Raw genomic sequence first — 19,346 nt, 5'->3', positions numbered from 1 at the left:
TTCCACCAGGAGAGAAACGAGGCCCACAGGGCTGGGCCAGTGTATGAAGGTAGAAGGAACTGCCGAGTGTCATAAACAAACAAACCAACCAAAAAGAGGCAAGTAAAGCATGGCAGGAACACCCTGAGTTCAATGCTAACATCCAACTGCCTTTATTTTCTCTCCTGTTAGCATCACTTGGGAGGAAAATTACTAAGATTATTAGTTCTTTTTTTAAAAATTTTAACAAATGTAAAGGAGGAAATTGGGCTTTTGACACACAATCTACAGAGCATGAGATTCAGTCAAGGCGACCCCCAGAGAAAAATGACCAGGGCTCACCCCCAAATTTCCAAAGTATCATCAATTAAACATACTTGAATGATGTCACTGAGCACAAGGGCATCAAATCTGGCCAGGTACTGAAGGTGGTACTGCTGAATCACCTTGATGTGTCTTCGGACCAGAGCCCTAACCTCCTCCAACAGGAAAAGCAGTTCTGCAATGCTCCTACAAAGTCAAGCATGAGAACAGAGAGCACTGTGAGACTGAAAACATGACCTGAGACAAAGACAGTGACAATGGGGCAGAAACTGAGACCCCTCCGAGGTCATCCGATGCACCGCTCCCCGTCCCTTTTCCCAGTCCATCTAAAGTCGAGATTCGTAACCATGCCAAGAACTAACGAGTCAACGTAGTCCTCAGGCGTCTTCGTCTTGGTGACATTTTCTGTGTGGCGAACCAGCCAAGTGACTTCATCACGAATGAAGGACAGGGCCATGAAAGCAAAAAGGGCCTACGGAGGGGACAGAGACTATGAGAATTTTCAACTTTAGAAATGAATTTCAAAGCACAGAGAAAACTATCATGAAAATGTGCTTATAGATACAACTGTGTAGCCATACCGACAATAGTGTCCAACATTAAACACAGAGACCCACAAAAAAAGCATCCTACAAGAATCAGACCTCTACATACATTGACATTAGCTCACAATACCACCTTATCAAATTAAATTTTAGAAATATTTACTAGGTCAATACCACCTTATCAAATTAAATTTTAGAAATATTTACTAGGTCAATACCAACTTATCAAATTAAATTTTAGAAATATTTACTAGGTATTTATGTGGTTTAAAAAAAAAAAGCAAGCTGTCTCTAATTAGCTCACACTCAAATAGAGGGTAAGACAAGTACACAAATAACTATAACATATGATACTATATGATAGTGCCCAAAAGAGAGATACAACAAGTTTTAGGGTACTCCAAGAAGATTCAAGGGAACCACCATATACACACACAAACGGAACAAAAAACTTAGAAATGCAAAAACTCAGGAATGCCAAATCATGTTTCCCTTCCTCTCTTTCTCTTGCCTTGGGACCCAGTAGTCCTGGTTCATCGGTTAACACAGTCTCCATCTCCTTCACAGCTATTCGCAGAAACTGGCGCCGTTGAGAATGAAACTGGCCACTGAGGAAAGAAAGCAGAAGCTAGAGAATATTGCCCCTCCTACCCTCAAAAATCCTCCAAACGCAGAGCAGAAGAGATCTACCTTTAGATCTACCTGTCAGCCAGAGATCTACCTGTCAGCCAGGAGGAAGGTTCAAGGCCACAGTTAGACTCAGTAAGAAAAAACAAGACCCTGTGGGGCAACAGCGAGTTCTTGGGTTGAGACAATAAATCTGTACAGAAATAGGGGTGGCTTCGGTGACAGCAAAGGTCAGGAGAGATACCTACTCCATCCCCTCTGGAAGAGCTCATTCTTTGCCTTTACCTGTTTGCAATTGCATGTTCCTTGCTTTCCTTTATGTCGGCCACTCGCTTGCCATACCTGAGAATTGACACAAGCACAAAAGGGTTGGCCACACCTCCGGTTAGAGTCCTCATCCCACCATCCCAGTCCTCAGAGATTCCAAACTAGTCTGCAGGAAGCATGGACAGCGCTCACATTCAGGATCTTTCTAAACACTACTTTCAACCCCAGCCTACTAATAAGAGACTCATGTCACTTCAGTTCAGTCAGTTCAGTTGCTCAGTTGTGTCCGACTCTTTGCGACCCCATGAACCACAGCATGCCAGGCCTCCCTGTCCATCACCAACTCCCGCAGTTCACCCAAACCCATGTCCATTGAGTCAGTGATGCCATCCAACCATCTCATCCTCTGTTGTCCCTCTCCTCTGCCTCAATCTTTCCCACATCAGGGTCTTTCAAATGAGTCAGCTCTTCGCGCATCAGGTGGCCAAAGTATTTGGAGTTCAGCTTAACATTCAAGCCTCCAATGAACACCCAGGACTGATCCTTTAGGATGGACTGGTTGGATCTCCTTGCAGTCCAAGGGACTCTCAAGAGTCCTTCTCCAACACTACAGTTCAAAAGCATCAATTCTTCTCACAAATCAGCTTCTTTATAGTCCAATTTCACATCCATACATAACCACTGGAAAAACCATAGCTTGACTAGACAGACCTTTGTTGGCAAAGTAATGTCTCTGCTCTTTAATATGCTATCTAGGTTGGTCATAACTTTCCTTCCAAGGAGTAAGCGTCTTTTAATTTCATGGCTGCAATCAACATCTGCAGGGATTTTGGAGCCAGAAAAATGAAGCAAGCCACAGTTTCCCCATCTATTTGCCATGAAGTGATGGGACCGGATGCCATGATCTTTAGTTTTCTGATGTTAAGCTTTAAAGCCACTTTTTTCACTCTCTCTTTTCACTTTCATTAAGAGGCTTTTTAGTTCCTCTGCACTCTCTGCCATAAGGGTGGTGTCATCTGCATATCTGAGGTTATTGATATTTCTTCTGGCAATCTTGATTCCAGCTTGTGCTTCATCCAGCCCAGCATTTCTCATGATGTACTCTGCATATAAGTTAAATAAGCAGGGTGACAATATACAGGCTTGACGTACTCCTTTTCCTATTTGGAACCAGTCTGTTGTTCCAAGTCCAGTTCTAACTGTTGCTTCCTGACCTGCATACAGGTTTCTCAAGAGGCAGGTCAGGTCTGGTATTCCCATCTCCTTCAGAATTTTCCAGTTTATTGTGATCCACACAGTTAAAGGCTTTGGCATAGTTATGTCACTTAGAGATTATCTAGTTCTCATCATTATTTTGCTGATGAAGAAAATATACCTAGGAAAGGAAAATGGCTTGCCCAAAGTCACATAGGGTTTTAATAAGGAAGTTGAGAATAGATTTCTTGTCTTCTGCTCCTGCCTTGACACCTTCAGGCCAAAGGACCCTTCCAGGTTTGAAGGCAATACAAAGAAGCAGTGCATCAACATGACACAGGCCCTGCTCTCAAGTAAAAGTAGTTATTCCAGCTGGGTCCCCTTCCCACCTCCTCTTAGAATTTAACTTCATCAATTATCCTTTTGTCACTGTAACCCCCTACTCTCCCCACTGGTTTATTCTCTTCTCCCAACATGCCTCCCTAAGAATTAGGACCCTCAACTGACCCTGACCATCTACTGAACTCTGCCCATTCCCCTTATACCACCAGTCTCCTCCAGAGACACCTTTATTCTTTTTCACCTCACCTTTCACTGACCCTTGAAGCCCATATGACCTCAGACAATAAACAAATTGCTCTCTCTAAGGTCACCATCAACTTCTGAATCACCAAATTCAATGGCCTTTTCATTGTTCTTTGTTTATCGGCAATATCTGACTCTCTTGACTATCTCTCTTTCTCTCTACTAGTGACCCATGCTCCAATGTCCCACATCACTTTAGGCTCTGTGCCCTCTATGTCCCTTAGATCTGTCTTCTCTTGTCCTGCATCTATTGCCACCATGTTAGTCGAATTTATAATCTTTCATTTCTCTTCTCCAGACCACCTCATTATTGAGCTTAGCACAGAATCAAAAAAATGTAGAGTAGGAAATTATATTAATCAAATCAGGATTCAACTCCACAGCATTCCTGGTGGGCAGTTATTTCATCCTCTACCTGGTATGATGGAAAGCAAGAGGATTAAGAGTCAAAAAAATCTGGAATGATTTCCTAATTCCATCTCCTATTAACTGAGTGACATTGAGACTGAGCCTCCATTTTCTCATTTGTAAAAGAAGATAATGGGACTTCCCTGGCAGTCTAGTGGTCAAGACTTCGTCATTCTACTGCAGAGTCTAGGTGCAGTTTCAATCCCTGGTCAGGGAACTAAGATCCCATATACTGTGTGGCATGGCCAGAAAAAAAGAAGGAAAATATTCATATATATGCCTGAGTATAAGTAACATGAAGATCAAATTAGATCATTTATGTCAAAGAATTCCCTAAACAATAAATCTTACATGTTACTGTTGTTCTTAACGATGGGAAACTAAATACCCTTCAAACATCCCTTCCATTCCCTAGAAGCAGGAATCATTAGAAAGTTTTTCTGCATATTAGTATCAATTTACCTCCTGTAACTTCTAATTATTCATCTTAGATTTACTCTCTCAAATCTTGCAATGAATTTTTAATGATAATACTCAGTTGTTGAAAGTATGAGGAATAATTATTCTCACAGACTGTTGATAATATATCTATTTGGAGAACAATTTGGCAAGAGCTATTAAAATTTGAAATATGCACATCTTTTAACCCAGCAAATCCACTTCTAAGAATTTACCCTATAGAAATGTTCACAAAGATACATGTCTAATGAGTATCACAAAGATACTCATCACAACAGTATTTGTAAAGGCTTTTTAAAAAGTGGGGGAGGGGTACAGTTCAAATGTCCATCAATAGTGGATTGGATTAATAAATTATGTTACAATCACATAAGGAAATACTATTTGACTCTTGAATAAGTGTCTATAGACTGATATGCAAAGATATACAAAATACAGTAAGTTTTTTTTAAAAAAAACTTCACAATATAATATAGAATGTGGATCCATTGCTTTTTATCAATTGCTTATATAAGGCTAAAAATAAACACACCCCTCTACATGTTCATACATATACACAAGCATCTAGAGGACATGCACCAGAATATTTGGGGACGTGAGATTGTAGTCAACTTCCTCTTGGTATTTTTTACATTTCTGGTGTTGGTTTTGCAACTACAAAGATAATAAAGGTATTTGACCCCTTCCTTAATCCCTTACCTCCTTCTCATTATAACCCTGTATCTATTCTTCCCTTCAAGGTCAAACTTCTTAAAAGAGTTACTAACTAAATTTCTTATCTCCTATTTGGTCCTAAACTCACTGCAATCCAGGTTTTGACCTCAATACTCAATTGAAGTTATCCATATGCAGGTCAGGAAGCAACAGAGAACTAGACATGAAACAACAGCCTGGTTCCAAATCGGGAAAGGAGTACGTCAAGGCTGTATATTGTCACCCTGCTTATTTAACTTATATGCAGAGTTCATCACGAGAAACGCTGGGCTGGATGAAGCACAAGCTGGGATCAAGATTGCCGGGAGAAATATCAATAACCTCAGATATGCAGATGATACCACCCTTATGGCAGAAAGTGAAGAAGAACTAGAGCCTCTTGAAAGTGAAAGAGGAGAGTGAAAAAGTTGGCTTAAAACTCAACACTCAAAAAACTAAGATCATGGCATCTGGTCCTATCACTTCATGCCAAATAGATGGGGAAACAGCGGAAACAGTGACAGACTTTATTTTGGGGGGCTCCAAAATCACTGCAGATGGTGATTGCAGCCATGAAATCAAAAGATGGTTGCTCCTTGGAAGGAAAGTTATGACCAACCTAGACAGCATATTAAAAAGCAGAGACATTACTTTGCCAACAAAGATCCATCTAGTCAAGCCTATGGTTTTTCTAGTAGCCATGTACGGATGTGAGAGTTGGACTATAAAGAAAGCTGAGTGAGAAGAATTGATGCTTTTGAACTGTGGTGTTGGAGGATACTCTTGAGATTCCCTTGGACTGCAGGAGATTCAACCAGTCCACCCTCAAGGAAATCAGTCCTGAATATTCATTGGAAGGACTGATGCTGAAGCTGAAACTCCAATATTTTGGCCACCTGATGAGAACAGCCAACTCATTGGAAAAGACCCTGATGCTGGGAAAGATTGAAGGCGGGAGTAGAAGGGGATGACAGAGGATGAGATGGTTGGATGGCATCACCGACGCAATGGACATGAGTTTGAGTAGGCTTCGGGAGTTGGTGATGGACAGGGAGGCCTGGCATGCTGCAGTCCATGAGGTTGCAAAGAGTGGGACATGACTGAGTGACTGAACTGAACTGAACTGAACAAGAAGGGGACTAAGATCATCTTTACAAACAAATTAAATAAATATTTTCCAATCCTCATTTTATGTGACCTCTCAGTACTGTCAAACACAGATAACTAGTCCTTTCTTCTCGACATATCTTCTTCCCTTGTCTCTGCTATTCCTTTCACTGATTTCTCTGCCTCTGCTGGCCCTTACATTTCAATGTCTCAGAGGTTCTATCCCAGTCTTTTCTCACTTCACACATTCTCTGTGAGTAATCTCACCTACTCCCATGGCTTTGATCACCATTTTGCCAAACTTAATCTGAATCCAAATCTCTCTCCTAAATTCCACAACCAAAAGATAAAAGGTCTAACATACATCTATCTTCAATGTTCTACAAATACTTCAAATTCAAACTGCTCAAAACTGAATTCATGATCTTTTCCCACAAACTAGCTTTTTGTTTTGTTTGTTTATTTTTTAATACTCTTTATTTTCCATCTTACCTAAAGTGAAAGATTCTGGGAATAGTATGGCAAAAAACACTATAATATTGTAAAGTAATTAGCCTCCAACTAATAAAAATAAATGGAAAAAATATATATAGATGGAGCCCAGCCAAGTACAGGGTCCTATGGAATATTCACAAACTAGCTTTTATCATGTTCTCTATCTTAAGGAATGCCAAGTATCCATTCCAGAAACCTTAACTTCATCCACAGTTTCTCCCAATTCACTTCATCAATCTCTGCCTCTAGTTTTTTCCATCTGACCTCTTTTCTTCCCTGCAGCCAGAGTGACTTTTTCTAAAATGTAAATATGATTGTGTCACTGCCCTGTTTAAAAATCATTCAATGACTCCCTATTCCTTTTAGAATAGGCTCAAATAGAATAGATGGCAGGGCATCCAAGGCCCCAACTTACCTCTCCAAGTTTGTCTTGACAACTTCTTCATTTCTGTAACCAGAGCTACATGAATTTCTTAGAAAATGCTATGCTCCCTCTTGCCTCAAAACCTTGACAGTTTCTCTGCCTAAAGTATCTTTCTCTGCCTTAAGCAACTTCCCTGCCTCTCCATCCACGCTCCCACGACTCCTACACACACACACACACACACACACACACACACACTTCACTTGTTTAGTTCTTCAGGTCTGTCTCCAGGTTTTGCTGCTCCTCCAAGGCCAGTTTAAAGCAGTTTGTGTTTATACATTATAATCCCTTATTATATTACAACAGTTTATCTATTTTTCACTAACTTGCAAGCTCTTTGAGAGCAGAGATTCTGTCTTTGTTTAAAAAGCACACAGATTGCATTACAACATACCAAGCACTTTTCTACATGCTTTATAAATAGTTACTTTTTCATTCCTCCTAACAACCCTAGGAGGTAGGTCATAGGGAATTATTATCATTATTTATAGATAAATTGAGGCCTGGCATAGAGAAGTTAAGTAACTTGCCCAAGATCACATAGTCAATCAGTGGCAGAGCTGGAATTCAGAGTCAGGTAATCTGGTTTCAGGGTCCATGATCTTAACCTCTATACTATCTTATTAGTTACTCTATCGAGAGAAGTACTTAGTAAATAGTATGTATTCAATAAATATTTCTTCGATAATTAGAACTATTCCTGAATACCTATATTCGGGACACTCATGGAGACTAGAAAAAGATGTTAGGACGGGCTAAAAATCCCCAAAGAAGATTAGCTTGGCTCTCAGGTCTCACCCTTTCAAACTGCTAAACAGGTCCTCGGTGACTTTGTGCACCTGGAGCACATCCTCCCGGATGAGGGTGATGTACAGGGAGCCCTGCAGACACAGCTTCCACAGTTTCTGGCAGTCGGCATTGGAGTTGAGGCACCCGTGACAAAGAAGAAACCCAACTGCAGGTGGGTAAAATAGTGCAAAGAAAGACTTTTAGGACTAGATCTCCATGTAACATGCTGCTAGGTCTAGTCCCACCTCAACCCACAAAAAACTTACTGACAATCCAACGCTCCATCACTTCCACAGACAGGTACTCACAGGCCATCTACGAGAAGGGAGGCAGGGATGGTTTAACAGCTATTTAACTTGGTCTAAAGACTAAGGCGGTCAAGACAAGGGCAGTCAAGCTAGAATCTGAGTATCAAACACAACTCTTATTTTACCAGACTGGATCAGGATACTTTGATAAGTCAATACCTGGGAAAACATGCCTATAATGGAGGTGAGGCACTAGAAGTGGATTGAGGGGAAAATATATTTGATGGGGGGAAAGGAACTTAGGCTAGAAGTCAGGACAAATAAATGGTTTGACACAACTTCTCTTCAACAGTTCAGGATAGTAATACTCAAAATCTTATGATTTCTCCCTCCCTTGGATTCTTTCACCATGTAAGATATAAATCACTTGTCTGGTGCTTCTCATACATCTTATACCATCAGTTCTATTTTTATGACCCCATGGCGTATCTTCCTACTAGACGAGAAATTCTTTGCATCAAGGACCTTGGGCCAATAGTAATTGAATAAAAACATTTGTTAATTAATTGACATCTATGCTCAAGTTCCTGCTGGGCTAAATAAGTGCCTAATGACTCAGTTTTATCCATTCATTCATTCTGTGAATATTTATTAACTTCCTTCTATGGGCAGGCACTTCCTTATCCTGATCCAAAAAAAGCTTCAACCTAACCATGATTTTTTTTAGCCACATAAGGTGATCAACACAGAGGCATATCCTAGCAGAGGGCTAAAGGACTCTTAGGGCTGATATTTCTTGAAAATAAGAAGCCTCTACAGCAATGGCCTTGGAAAGAGCATGCTTTCACTGAGGAGGAAAAGAGAACTCACTGTGTCTGAATTAGCAGGGTTAATCATGGCTGAGGCCGTGCCAATAAGACTCAGAAGCTGGACACTGCGCCACTGCTCAGCCCCTTGGTTCCTTCGGACAAAGAGGCAGTACAAAGAGAGGAGGGCTTCACTCACAGCCTGTGAGGGAAAACAAATGAATCCTTAAAGTCAATGATGGGGACAACCCACTTCTGCCTGAGAAATTCTCCAATCTCTCAAGAAACTTGCCTTTGTGTGAGGCCCAAACTCCTCTGTCAGCTTCTTCAGAGGGTGGTCATACTCCAAGACCATCTGACCCAGACGGGCAAAACTGGAGTCACTTGAAGAAAGCATAGGGAAAATGCTTACAGCCCTCCATTAAGCATGATGTAAACTCTCATGTTTGCATATAGGTTAAAGGTGTGTACATAAGCTGGTATTCTCTACCACCTGCAAAGATACTAAACTGTAAGTTACATATAAAGATAACCCACCCTAGGCCCAGGAATACTAAGGCAGAATCACATGATTTGGGGCTGGTCCATGAAAGTTTCTTCCTTACAAGCAACTGAAATAGGGTTGAACACACGATAGGTACTCTACAAATTCATGTTGATTAGTTATTGCTGGACTCAAATCTGTATACAGACCAAAAGGATATACACACACACATTCAAAGCAAACGTAAGTCATGTGCCTAGGTACTCATGTAGGCACGTAGGACTTTACATCATACACAGAACAATGTTCAACAGCCCACTCTGATCTCTCTGGTCTTCACTTTTTTCAGCCCTTAAATGCTTTTATTTGCACTAACAGAAAGGCAAAGAATTGTACATAATCCAAAATCCATTTATATTTGGCTTCAAATGTATTATCATACATTACTTGCCTCTAAAGGCTTTAACTTTACTAATATTATTCCTACTAATATTAAAAAATGTTTTCTTTGCTTTCTGCAATAACCTCAGCCCAGGATTAAAAACTCATTAGAGATAATGTAGACTGGATAGCCCACTAGCAGATATTCAAGAGTTAACCATATGTAGACGTGCACGTCTTAGTGTATGCCCTTATAAGTATTCTAAATTGTTTTATTTTGCCTGTGTCGTCATGTAGATTATAGATTCTCACATGAGAAAACATGCCATCTACTTCCTTTGTATCCACTTTTACCTCATAGCACCATGTATGAGAGTCATCATCTTGTATACATCTCCTTAACTCACCTGTGTCCATGCAGCATCTCATGGGCACAGTTGAACATGCCAATGAGTACCCGTCGATCCTCAATCCGTGACAGAAGCAAAATAACTGAGGTGTAAGTCACTATCAAGTCCAGGTAACTCCGAGTGAAGTCAAAGTTGAGATTCTACAAGGAAAATACATAGAAACCCAAGAATGGCAAGGCCTATTAAACTCGATTTCCCCAATCATTCCAGACAGTGCTAACCAGACTCTGGAAAGGTTTGTTTGTTTGTTTGTTTGTGTATTTATGTATTTATGTATTTATTTATGAAAGGTCTATTTAGAAGAAGAAATTGGGGACTTCCCTTGCGGCCCAGTGGCTAAGACTGAGCTCCCAGTGCAGGGGGTCTGAGTTCGATCCCTGGTCAGGGAACTAGATCCCACATGCCGCAACTAAGATCTGGTACAGTCAAATAAATAAATATATGTATTAGAAAAAAAGAAGAAGAAGAAATTGACAAGACTGCAAATTCAGAAGAAAACTGGAACAAGTTCAGGGGCTAAAAGTGAACTCAAGATATAAGGAGGCCAGGAAATTAGAGCTGGCCTAATTAGGTGTTGGATGAGGTAGAATAACAACAATTTTACATGAATTTTGTATTAAAAAAATCACAATGCTGATCTGCTTAACATGTAAATGCACTTTAACGTCCACATTTTTACAGAAGTATAGTCCTGAATTAACAGCCATTCATTCATTATACAGTATATACTATATTATAGTCCTGGGGGAACAGCCATTCCTCTAGTCCCATCTCACCCCACACTGTCCCAACAGAGACCATTTCCATGGCTCTGGGATAGAAGAGAATTGCAAAGAATCTTACGATATCAAAATGGCACTGGCAGGCATCAATGGTGTTGAGAAGTTCATACACATGATCCTGGGGGTAGAATTGGAGATGAGAATCAATGAAGAAGAAAGAGAAGATGACAGGAACTACCGGAATTTGAGGGAAAGGCGCTCTGCCTTGGAGGTCCTAAGGAGCCACTAAATAACGTACAGGAGGCTTGCTGAGTTCGGGAAGCTCCTCCTCCATAAGCTGTCGCTGGGCCCCGGTCAGGCTACCCTACCGGATGCCCATGTCTCCACAGGCACAGGTCCCTTCTACACCATGCACGCCTTCCATCATCTTACTGTCCAGGTACCCTCCTCCTCCACACACACACACACAAAAAGGTTACAAAATGCAGATTATCTGATTGTTTGTTTCTAAAATACCAAAAATCAGGATGCCCCCCCTTTTTTTTTAATTGATGAATCCCAAAATCAGTCTGTTCTATGATTCTATCTCCTGTTCTCTTTAACAAATGGGAATACTACCAAACTTTCTACATGTTTCTACTTACTGATCACCTACCACAATATATGCTAAGTACTTACTAGGTCATTTGCATATACTTCATTTAACCCTCATTCCAGTGTGAGAGGGATTCTTTTCTTTTCATACCTAATTTTGCCTAAATAATAAGCAGTTTTACTGTGGATACTTCTCTCCTCCCTCACATCAGCACCGGCTCTACATCCTTTCCAACCTTCAGGTAGACAAGTTTAACAACCTAGTATGTCCTTTGTTAATTTTCACCCTATTTATATAATCCTATTCAGGCAGGGAGAAAAAGAGAGAGGGTTTTTTTGAAAATCATTTGTGTTAAAAACTTGAGATAATATCACACTCTTATTACCATTTTACTTTTTTTATTCAATCATACCTGCTAAAAGTCCTCAAGTCTCTGGTAGAGCCCTAATGCACTTCTTTTTAATGGCTGCATGGTAGTCCATGATATGGCCAATTCATTCCATCTTTTCCCAACTGATGCCCTAGTCACTGCACATTGATACTGTCAATTCTACACAAGTTGAGCTACTAGATCAAAGAGTATATATATATTTATTTTTAAAACACATAGCCAAAAGATTTGAATAGGCTCTTTACAATTAAAAATATAAAAATGGTATGGCTCAGTCCCTTTGCTGTTATCTGAAACTCACAACATTGTTAGCCTGCTATACCCCAACACAAAATTAAAAGTTTAAATATATACATATAAATGACCAATAAGAACATGAAAAAATGTCCAATAATACTAATCATCAGGAAAATGCAAATTAAAATCACAAGAAGATACCACTACACACCCAATGCAGTGCAGTGCTCAGTCATGTCTGACTCTTTGCAACCCATGGACTGCAACCTGCCAGGCTTCTTTGTCCATGGAATTTTCCAGGCAAGAAATACTGGAGTGGATTGCCATTTCCTCCTTCAGGGGATCTTCCTGGCTCAGGGATTGAACCTGCATCTCCTGCATTGGCAGGCAGATTCACACACCCATTAGAATGACTAAAATTCAGGAGTTCCCTGGAGGTCCAGTGGTTAGGACTTGGAACTTTAATTGCAGTGGCCCAGCTTCAATTCTGGTCAAGGAACTAAGATTCTGAAAGCCACTCAGCACAGCCAAAAAAACAAATGAAGAATGACTAGGGACTTCCCTGGAAGTTCAGTGGTTAAGACTTTGCTCCTAATGCAGGGAACATGAGTTCAATTCCTGGTCAGGGAAATAACAGCCTACATGCCACACAGCGCATGGCCATGAATGACATGAATGACTAAAAGCAAGTTTGATAAGAATGTGGAGCAACAGGAACACTAGTATATTATGAATGGGAAGAGAAAATGGAACAATGACTTTGGAGAAAATTTTGGCAATTTCTTATAAAATTAAACATAAACATACCATATGATTTAGCAATTCAACTTCTAGAGTATTTATCCAAGTGAAATGAAAAATATGTCCCCACAATTATTTGTACTCAAATGTTTATGGCAACTTATGCATACTGGCCAAAAACTGGACACAATCCAGAAGTTCATCAACAGGAAAATGGATAAATTGATTGTATCCATACAATGAAATAGTGCTCAGCAAAAATAGGAAATGACTTGCAGGTACATAAAACATAAATAAATCTTAAAAACATTATGTTGAGTGAAAGAAGCCAGACACAAAGGAAAACATGGTATATAGATCCTAATTACATGTATGAACCTCTAAAAAAGAAAAATCTAATCTGGAATGTAGATCAGTGGTTGCCTGGGGACAGGATAAGTTGGGATTGACTAAGGATAAAAAGGTGCAGGGAACCTTTGTGTTACTGAAAATTATCCATATTTTATGCTGGCTGTTACACAGGTGTATACCTTTGTCAAATTTATTAAATGTATGAGAAAAAAATGTTTCCAAGTTATCTTCCCCAAAAGGCTGTATCTAAATTAACATGCAGGGAAATTGAGGCTGAGAGCAGTTAAGAAACTCACCACAGATCACAAAGTTAGTAAGGACCAGAATTAGAACCCAGAGCCCATGATCTTCTCTCGTACTACATGACTTCAAGACCTCTGTCTAGGTCTATGCTGCCTCCTTTGCTGGGAGGGCCAGTCTACAACTCCTTGCTGCAACCAAATTCCCAAGGGATAATATAACTGAGGTTTGCTTCCAGCCACTCACACAACCAATGTCACTACCCAGATTTTATACTGTAAAGACAGAGTCAGAAAGGAATAGATTTAACATCTGTTGGCCTACTACTCTATTATACACTAAACACTGTGTTAAGTGTTTTCAATGTGTTGTCTAATTTAATTTTTACAAATACCCCATGTAGTAAATCTTATTTCCCATTTTACAAGATAAAGAAACTGGGATTCAAAGAGTTTCTTACCAAAGTCATATAGTTTATAAGTGATAAAGCTGAGAGCTGAAACCAGGTCTGTCTGATTCAGAGCCTACCTACTTCACAACACACAATACCTGTATGTCTATTTCCCTTCCAGCCCTGAATGAGCTGTACTAAACTCCTTGGGCTCAGAAGTTTACCACTGCAGCAACCAGAAGGTGTCTTTTGGACTCCTAGTGAAAAACTTTTTTATATGCTTCCAGCAATCTTCTACTACCTCCACCAGTGCCTACCTTCTTCCTAACCATGACTCTCAATTCCAAATGAATAACCTCTGACCTGACCCTCCTTCAGAACCTACGACCTTCTGTGTCCCCGCTTCTATCTTCATTGCATGATCTGATGACCAGACTGGATTAGCTCCCTAGACAGCCAAGGCAGGGCTCCATACTCTTGTACTAGCTGAAGAAATACTGTGATACCATCACAAACTTACATGACTCAAATAACTAAAATTTTTTATTTCTTGAATATACAAATAATGTGTTCATTGTAGAAAAATCAGAAAACACAAACATAATTTTAACTCATTTTTAAAACCACTCATAATCTCACCATACAAAGTTCTAACCTTCTTCATATGCATTTTTATCTATGAAAATATACATTTTAGGGACATCTCCTCTGTTAAGCTACGTTGTAATTTGCTTTTACACTAAAGAACATGTGAAGAGCATTTTTCCCATGCCAAGTAATATAAATATGTATCATCTTCAGCAGCTGTATAATATTCACTTATAGACACATACTCTGAACTTTTAATTAAGCCTCCAGTTATTGAACATATCAATTATCAAGTTGTCACTATCATAAATAATGCAATAGAAATGCAAGAGAGTACATTCTTGTACATATACCTTAGCACTTCTGACTGTTTCCTTAAGACAAATTTCTAGAATTAGAATTATTACATTTAAAAGTATATTTTCTAAGACTATTAAAACATTATATCAATCTGCCCTTCAAAAACAAAGCACTAAATATTTTTTTACAGTTTATGGCTACAAAACAGTACATATTCATTGTTTAGAACTCAAATAAAATATCATCCATATATTATGCTACCAAACATTGTTAATAATTAGATAAGCTCAAATTGAGAGAAATTCTGAAAAATAATTAGTCTGAACCCTTCAGAAAAGTCAGTGTCATGAAAGACAAAATAAGACTGAGAATTATTCTAGATTAAAGACTAAAAAGATATGACAACTAAGAGACATAACATCATGAATTCAATGTATGATCCTTGAGAAAATTAGAGGAATGTGAATATGGGCTATAACTATAACATTGTAGCAATTTTACATTTCCTGAGTACAATAACTGCATTAAGGTTATGTAAGAAAATATTCTTGTTCTTAGCAGATGTATGCTAAAGTATTTATGGAGAGAAATGTCATGGTGCCTGCAACTCAAATGGTTCAAGGGAAAAAAAAAAAAGATAAGCAAACATGGCAAAATATTAAAAATCAGGAGATCCAGGGGGAGCATAGACCAATATTCATTGTACTATTCTTGAAATTTTTTAGTAGATTTTGTAATAAAATTTGGGGGGAAAATACTTAAAATTTTAACTCAAAGAATACAAAAATGTATAATGTAATAAATTAAAGCCAATCATAATAATCCAGCTCCAAAGTCAGGTATTTTTAACAGTTTAATGTATAATATCCCAAATCCCTCCTACATATATACTAACACTATGTGTATTAAATTTATGTATCTTTTAAAACAAAATAAAACTGTATCATACACTATTCTACAACTCACTTTCACTTAACAATACAACTTAAATATCCTTCCGTATCAATACATCTGATATTTTAAAGAAACAATAATAAGGAACATACACGAACATCCAAACATTGGGTACTTGGGCTAGAGAGGGCTCACCCGAAATTCCATAACATCCACAAATGACTGGTAGTAGTTGGTAAGGTATCTAATTATCTCAGATTTTTCCCGCTGTACTGGTCCTAAATGTTGCTGAAAGAAAGTAAGAAGACAAGTGATCAAAGCAACCCAAGACAATAGGGGTTACACCTAAAACATTCTTAAAGAGGGTTAAAATATGCAGACAGAGGAAGCTGGAAGATCTCCAAATTCTGAAGTTTCAGAGAGCATATTCTCTTATGGTTGCATGTAATCCTGACTAGATAAAGAGTGCTAAATGAGAGAAAATTTCAAGGTCTCTTTAAGTCAAAATGGTTTACTATTCATATCTAAGTCAAAAGTAGCTGAATGAGAAGATGTTTTAAGTAAGATGGTAAGAAACCTAGGGGTAACATTTAATAAGGGAGAAGTAAGGCATATGCCACTAGATGCATAACTCTAAGACAGTAAACAAGAAAACACTGAGTGGAAACAGGAGCAACAATAAAATATATGCAACTGCTGCATCAGGAGAGCTCTCCTTCTCAGTAAGAACAAAGTGTTCTTGTGAATAGGGTCAACGTTTTGCTCCAGCTTACCCTTAGGAGAATCTCATCTTATCTCAGAAATCTCAAGACTACAACAACCTGAAGCCCTGTGGGTTAGCTTAGGAAAACTAAAAAAAGGCCACTCCATCCTCTGGCAAGTTCAAAGAGAGGCCATCAAAAGAGAGCTTGAACCATTCAAGCACAGTTATTTTGGAGAAAGGACAGAAGAGGGACATCATTCTTACCGTGCTGTTTCGGATATCTATGTTGGGAAATTTTTTGTTGATGTACTTGAGAGATGATTCCATGGACTTTTCCAATAAGAAAGGGGGCTTGGATTTGGGGTCTGAACAAGTCTGCACAGATAAATAACATTATGTTTATCAATCCTTTCTCCTGTTCCTCGGAAACATACCTCTTCCCACACTGCATTCTTACACAATCTCTCTTAGGGAAAGGGGATCTGAGGATTATAAAAGAAAGAGAGTAGGTCAGGTAAAAGTTCCATAACATTAAGCCAACCATCAGAAGAGCTAAATAACCTGGGCATTTCGTCTTGCTGGATAAAGTCTAACGTCTGCTTGGGCCCGGCACAAAGAGGAAGCTCTCTCCACCCCTCAGCCGAAGCCGGAAGAAGTGAGAAAAGCAGCTGCTCAGGAGCTAGACTTAGTGGGAGAATTAGTGTCATAATTATGTCCATTATATAAGCATATCATCCCAAGGGCATTTACAGGAGGCATGGAGATGAAACTGTGTCCCAGTGATTTATTATGAAATGCACCAAGGTCCCCTCCCCCAAGTCCCCCATTTTCGTTCCCAGAAACCCCACTCCCACCCATCTTTATTTCTTAACTTCACTAGGCCCAGCACTAGCCCACCTCTTGTCACCAGCTTCTCCCAATTTCAGAGTTCCTATCCTAAACACACATAAATAAGACCACAGTGAGACCTGTCTCAGACTCCAAGTAACTCAAAGGTAGTTACTCTTTTTTTTTTAACCCAAATTTCCTATCTATTTTTTCCTTTCAGGGAAAGTACTTCAATTTAAAAACTTTTGCCAGACACCCAACTCGATTTCTGCAGAGTGTGGGGGCCAGCACTAAACAATAAGACCCAGGATTCTAGACCCAGACACTTATCCAGGCGACTAGGAACATTATTTCCCATCCCACCATTACCCCCAGTAGAAAGCAGACGTTTTCTTTGGGGTGAGAATCAGACCCAAAAAGGCGGAAGCCCTGAAGAAAAGCCTTCCCTTCTGCCTCCCAGCACCAGCTGTCCTACATAATCTGAGTGACTGAAGGCCAGTTAAACCAGTGGGAAAGAGAAGGGAGTCTAACAGCTGGACCTGCCAGTCTCAGAGGTCCCCGCCCTACTGCTGTTGGAATAGTTAGTGCTAGTCCAGTTGCCCACACTTACCTTCTTGATGTTATACATCCGGATGAGGACCCCCTGACCGCGATCATTCAGGATAGTGAGCTTCTCTGCTAATTTATGCTGGTAGGCAGAGGTCAAAGACATGATGGCCACTGAGAGACAGGAGCATCCAGACAGCAATGCCTGATCTCCCCAAACACTTTCAGCTAAAGTGGTGACACCCTCTGGGCGGAGGCTCCCAGCCTGGTTGGTGCGCTGGTCTTCCTGTCACCTCTACAATTGGCTTGTGGCTGAAAGTAGTCATTACGCCTCATAGGCCCTCAGAATCTTCTGTACTTCCTCTTGCACACTCAGCAGGGGACACTTCCTCTTTCTAGCTCTGCAGTATTTTTGGTAAGACTGTGAAATGAGTGGGGTGGGGGAGAGGGGCAGGCTTTCAAGGCTCTCCATAGTCTGGCACCAACCTTTTTGGCCTTAGCCTTCCACTAGTGTCCTATAAGGGGCTTCCCAGGTGGCTCAATGGTAAAGAATCTGCCTGCCAATGCAGGAGACATGGATTCAATTCCTGGGTTGGGAAGATCCCCTAGAGAAGGAAATGGCAACCCACTCCAGTACTCTTGCCTGGGACATCCCACGGACAGAGGAGTCCAGCAGGCTACAGTCCACGGGGTCAAAAAAGAGTTGGATATCACATAGCAACTAGACAACAACAATGTCCTATATAAAGCTCCACAGCAGACAAACAAGTCCCATCCACCTTTATACTTTCCCTCTTCTATATCCCCATCAAGAATGCCTGGGCTTCCCAAGTGACACTAATGGTAAAGAACCAGCGTCCCAATGCAAGAGACATAAGAAATGCAGTTTTGATTCCTGGGTTGGGAAGATCCCTTAGAGAAGGAAATGGCAACCCACTCTAGTATTCTTGCCTGGGAAATCCCACAGACAGAGGAGCCTGGTGGGCTACAGTCTATATAGTCGCAAAGAGTCAGACACCACTGAAGTGACTTAGCACGCATACACACACGCAAGAATACCTGTTATTCTCTCCTGAAGCTTAGGACTATCCACCTGTCAGGGCCCAGATTAAATCCCAACTCCTCCAAGCTACCCTATTCAATATCAAACATTATATACAACATGTATTCCTTGTTATACTGTTAAGTGTATGTCTTATCTCCCCAACTACATCATAAGTTCCTTAATGACAGGAATTGCATCTGATACTTCTTCATCTCCCTCACAATGCTCTAGCATAGTGATTCTCAAAGGGTGGTCACATTAGCATCACTGAGAAACTTATCAGACATGCAAATTCTCAGGTCCTAACCCAGACCTTGGAGAAGGAAATGGCAACCCACTCCAGTATTCTTGCCTGGAGAAGTCCATGGACAGAGGAACCTGGCGGACTACAGTCTATGGGGGTCACAGAGAGTCAGACACAACTGAGAGACTAACACACACCCAGACCTACTAAATCCAAAGCAGTGGCAGGGTCCAGCACTCTGTTTTAACAAGCCCTCCAGGTTAACTTCAATGCTCTCTCAGGTTTGAGAATCACCACTTAAGTAC

General features: G+C 40.1%; 1 protein-coding gene across 2 annotated transcripts in view; it reads right to left on the bottom strand.

Annotated features, from left to right (window-relative positions):
* Positions 1 to 17,977, bottom strand: part of NCKAP1L (NCK associated protein 1 like) — a 46,665-nt gene extending 28,688 nt beyond the window's left edge. The window contains exons 1-13 of one of the 2 annotated variants that reach the window (XM_043446910.1): positions 17,817 to 17,977; positions 16,643 to 16,753; positions 15,871 to 15,963; positions 11,069 to 11,125; positions 10,223 to 10,365; positions 9,243 to 9,333; positions 9,015 to 9,152; positions 8,163 to 8,211; positions 7,906 to 8,062; positions 1,761 to 1,817; positions 1,360 to 1,456; positions 666 to 775; positions 357 to 489 (exon numbers count right to left, since the gene is read on the bottom strand). In XM_043446910.1, the coding sequence (XP_043302845.1) occupies positions 357 to 489; positions 666 to 775; positions 1,360 to 1,456; positions 1,761 to 1,817; positions 7,906 to 8,062; positions 8,163 to 8,211; positions 9,015 to 9,152; positions 9,243 to 9,333; positions 10,223 to 10,365; positions 11,069 to 11,125; positions 15,871 to 15,963; positions 16,643 to 16,753; positions 17,817 to 17,918 (1,338 nt within the window). In that variant the 5' untranslated portion in view covers positions 17,919 to 17,977. Of the gene's footprint in view, positions 1 to 356; positions 490 to 665; positions 776 to 1,359; positions 1,457 to 1,760; positions 1,818 to 7,905; positions 8,063 to 8,162; positions 8,212 to 9,014; positions 9,153 to 9,242; positions 9,334 to 10,222; positions 10,366 to 11,068; positions 11,126 to 15,870; positions 15,964 to 16,642; positions 16,861 to 17,816 lie in introns of both variants that reach the window. The other variant, XM_043446911.1, reaches the window with a different exon arrangement.
* Between the last annotated feature and the right edge of the window lie 1,369 nt (positions 17,978 to 19,346).

This window comes from Cervus canadensis, chromosome 25, assembly GCF_019320065.1.
Source record: "Cervus canadensis isolate Bull #8, Minnesota chromosome 25, ASM1932006v1, whole genome shotgun sequence".
Classification (NCBI taxonomy): domain Eukaryota; kingdom Metazoa; phylum Chordata; class Mammalia; order Artiodactyla; family Cervidae; genus Cervus; species Cervus canadensis.
The sequence above is the reverse complement of the archived record's forward strand: the minus strand, read 5'-3'. Positions and strand labels throughout refer to the sequence as shown.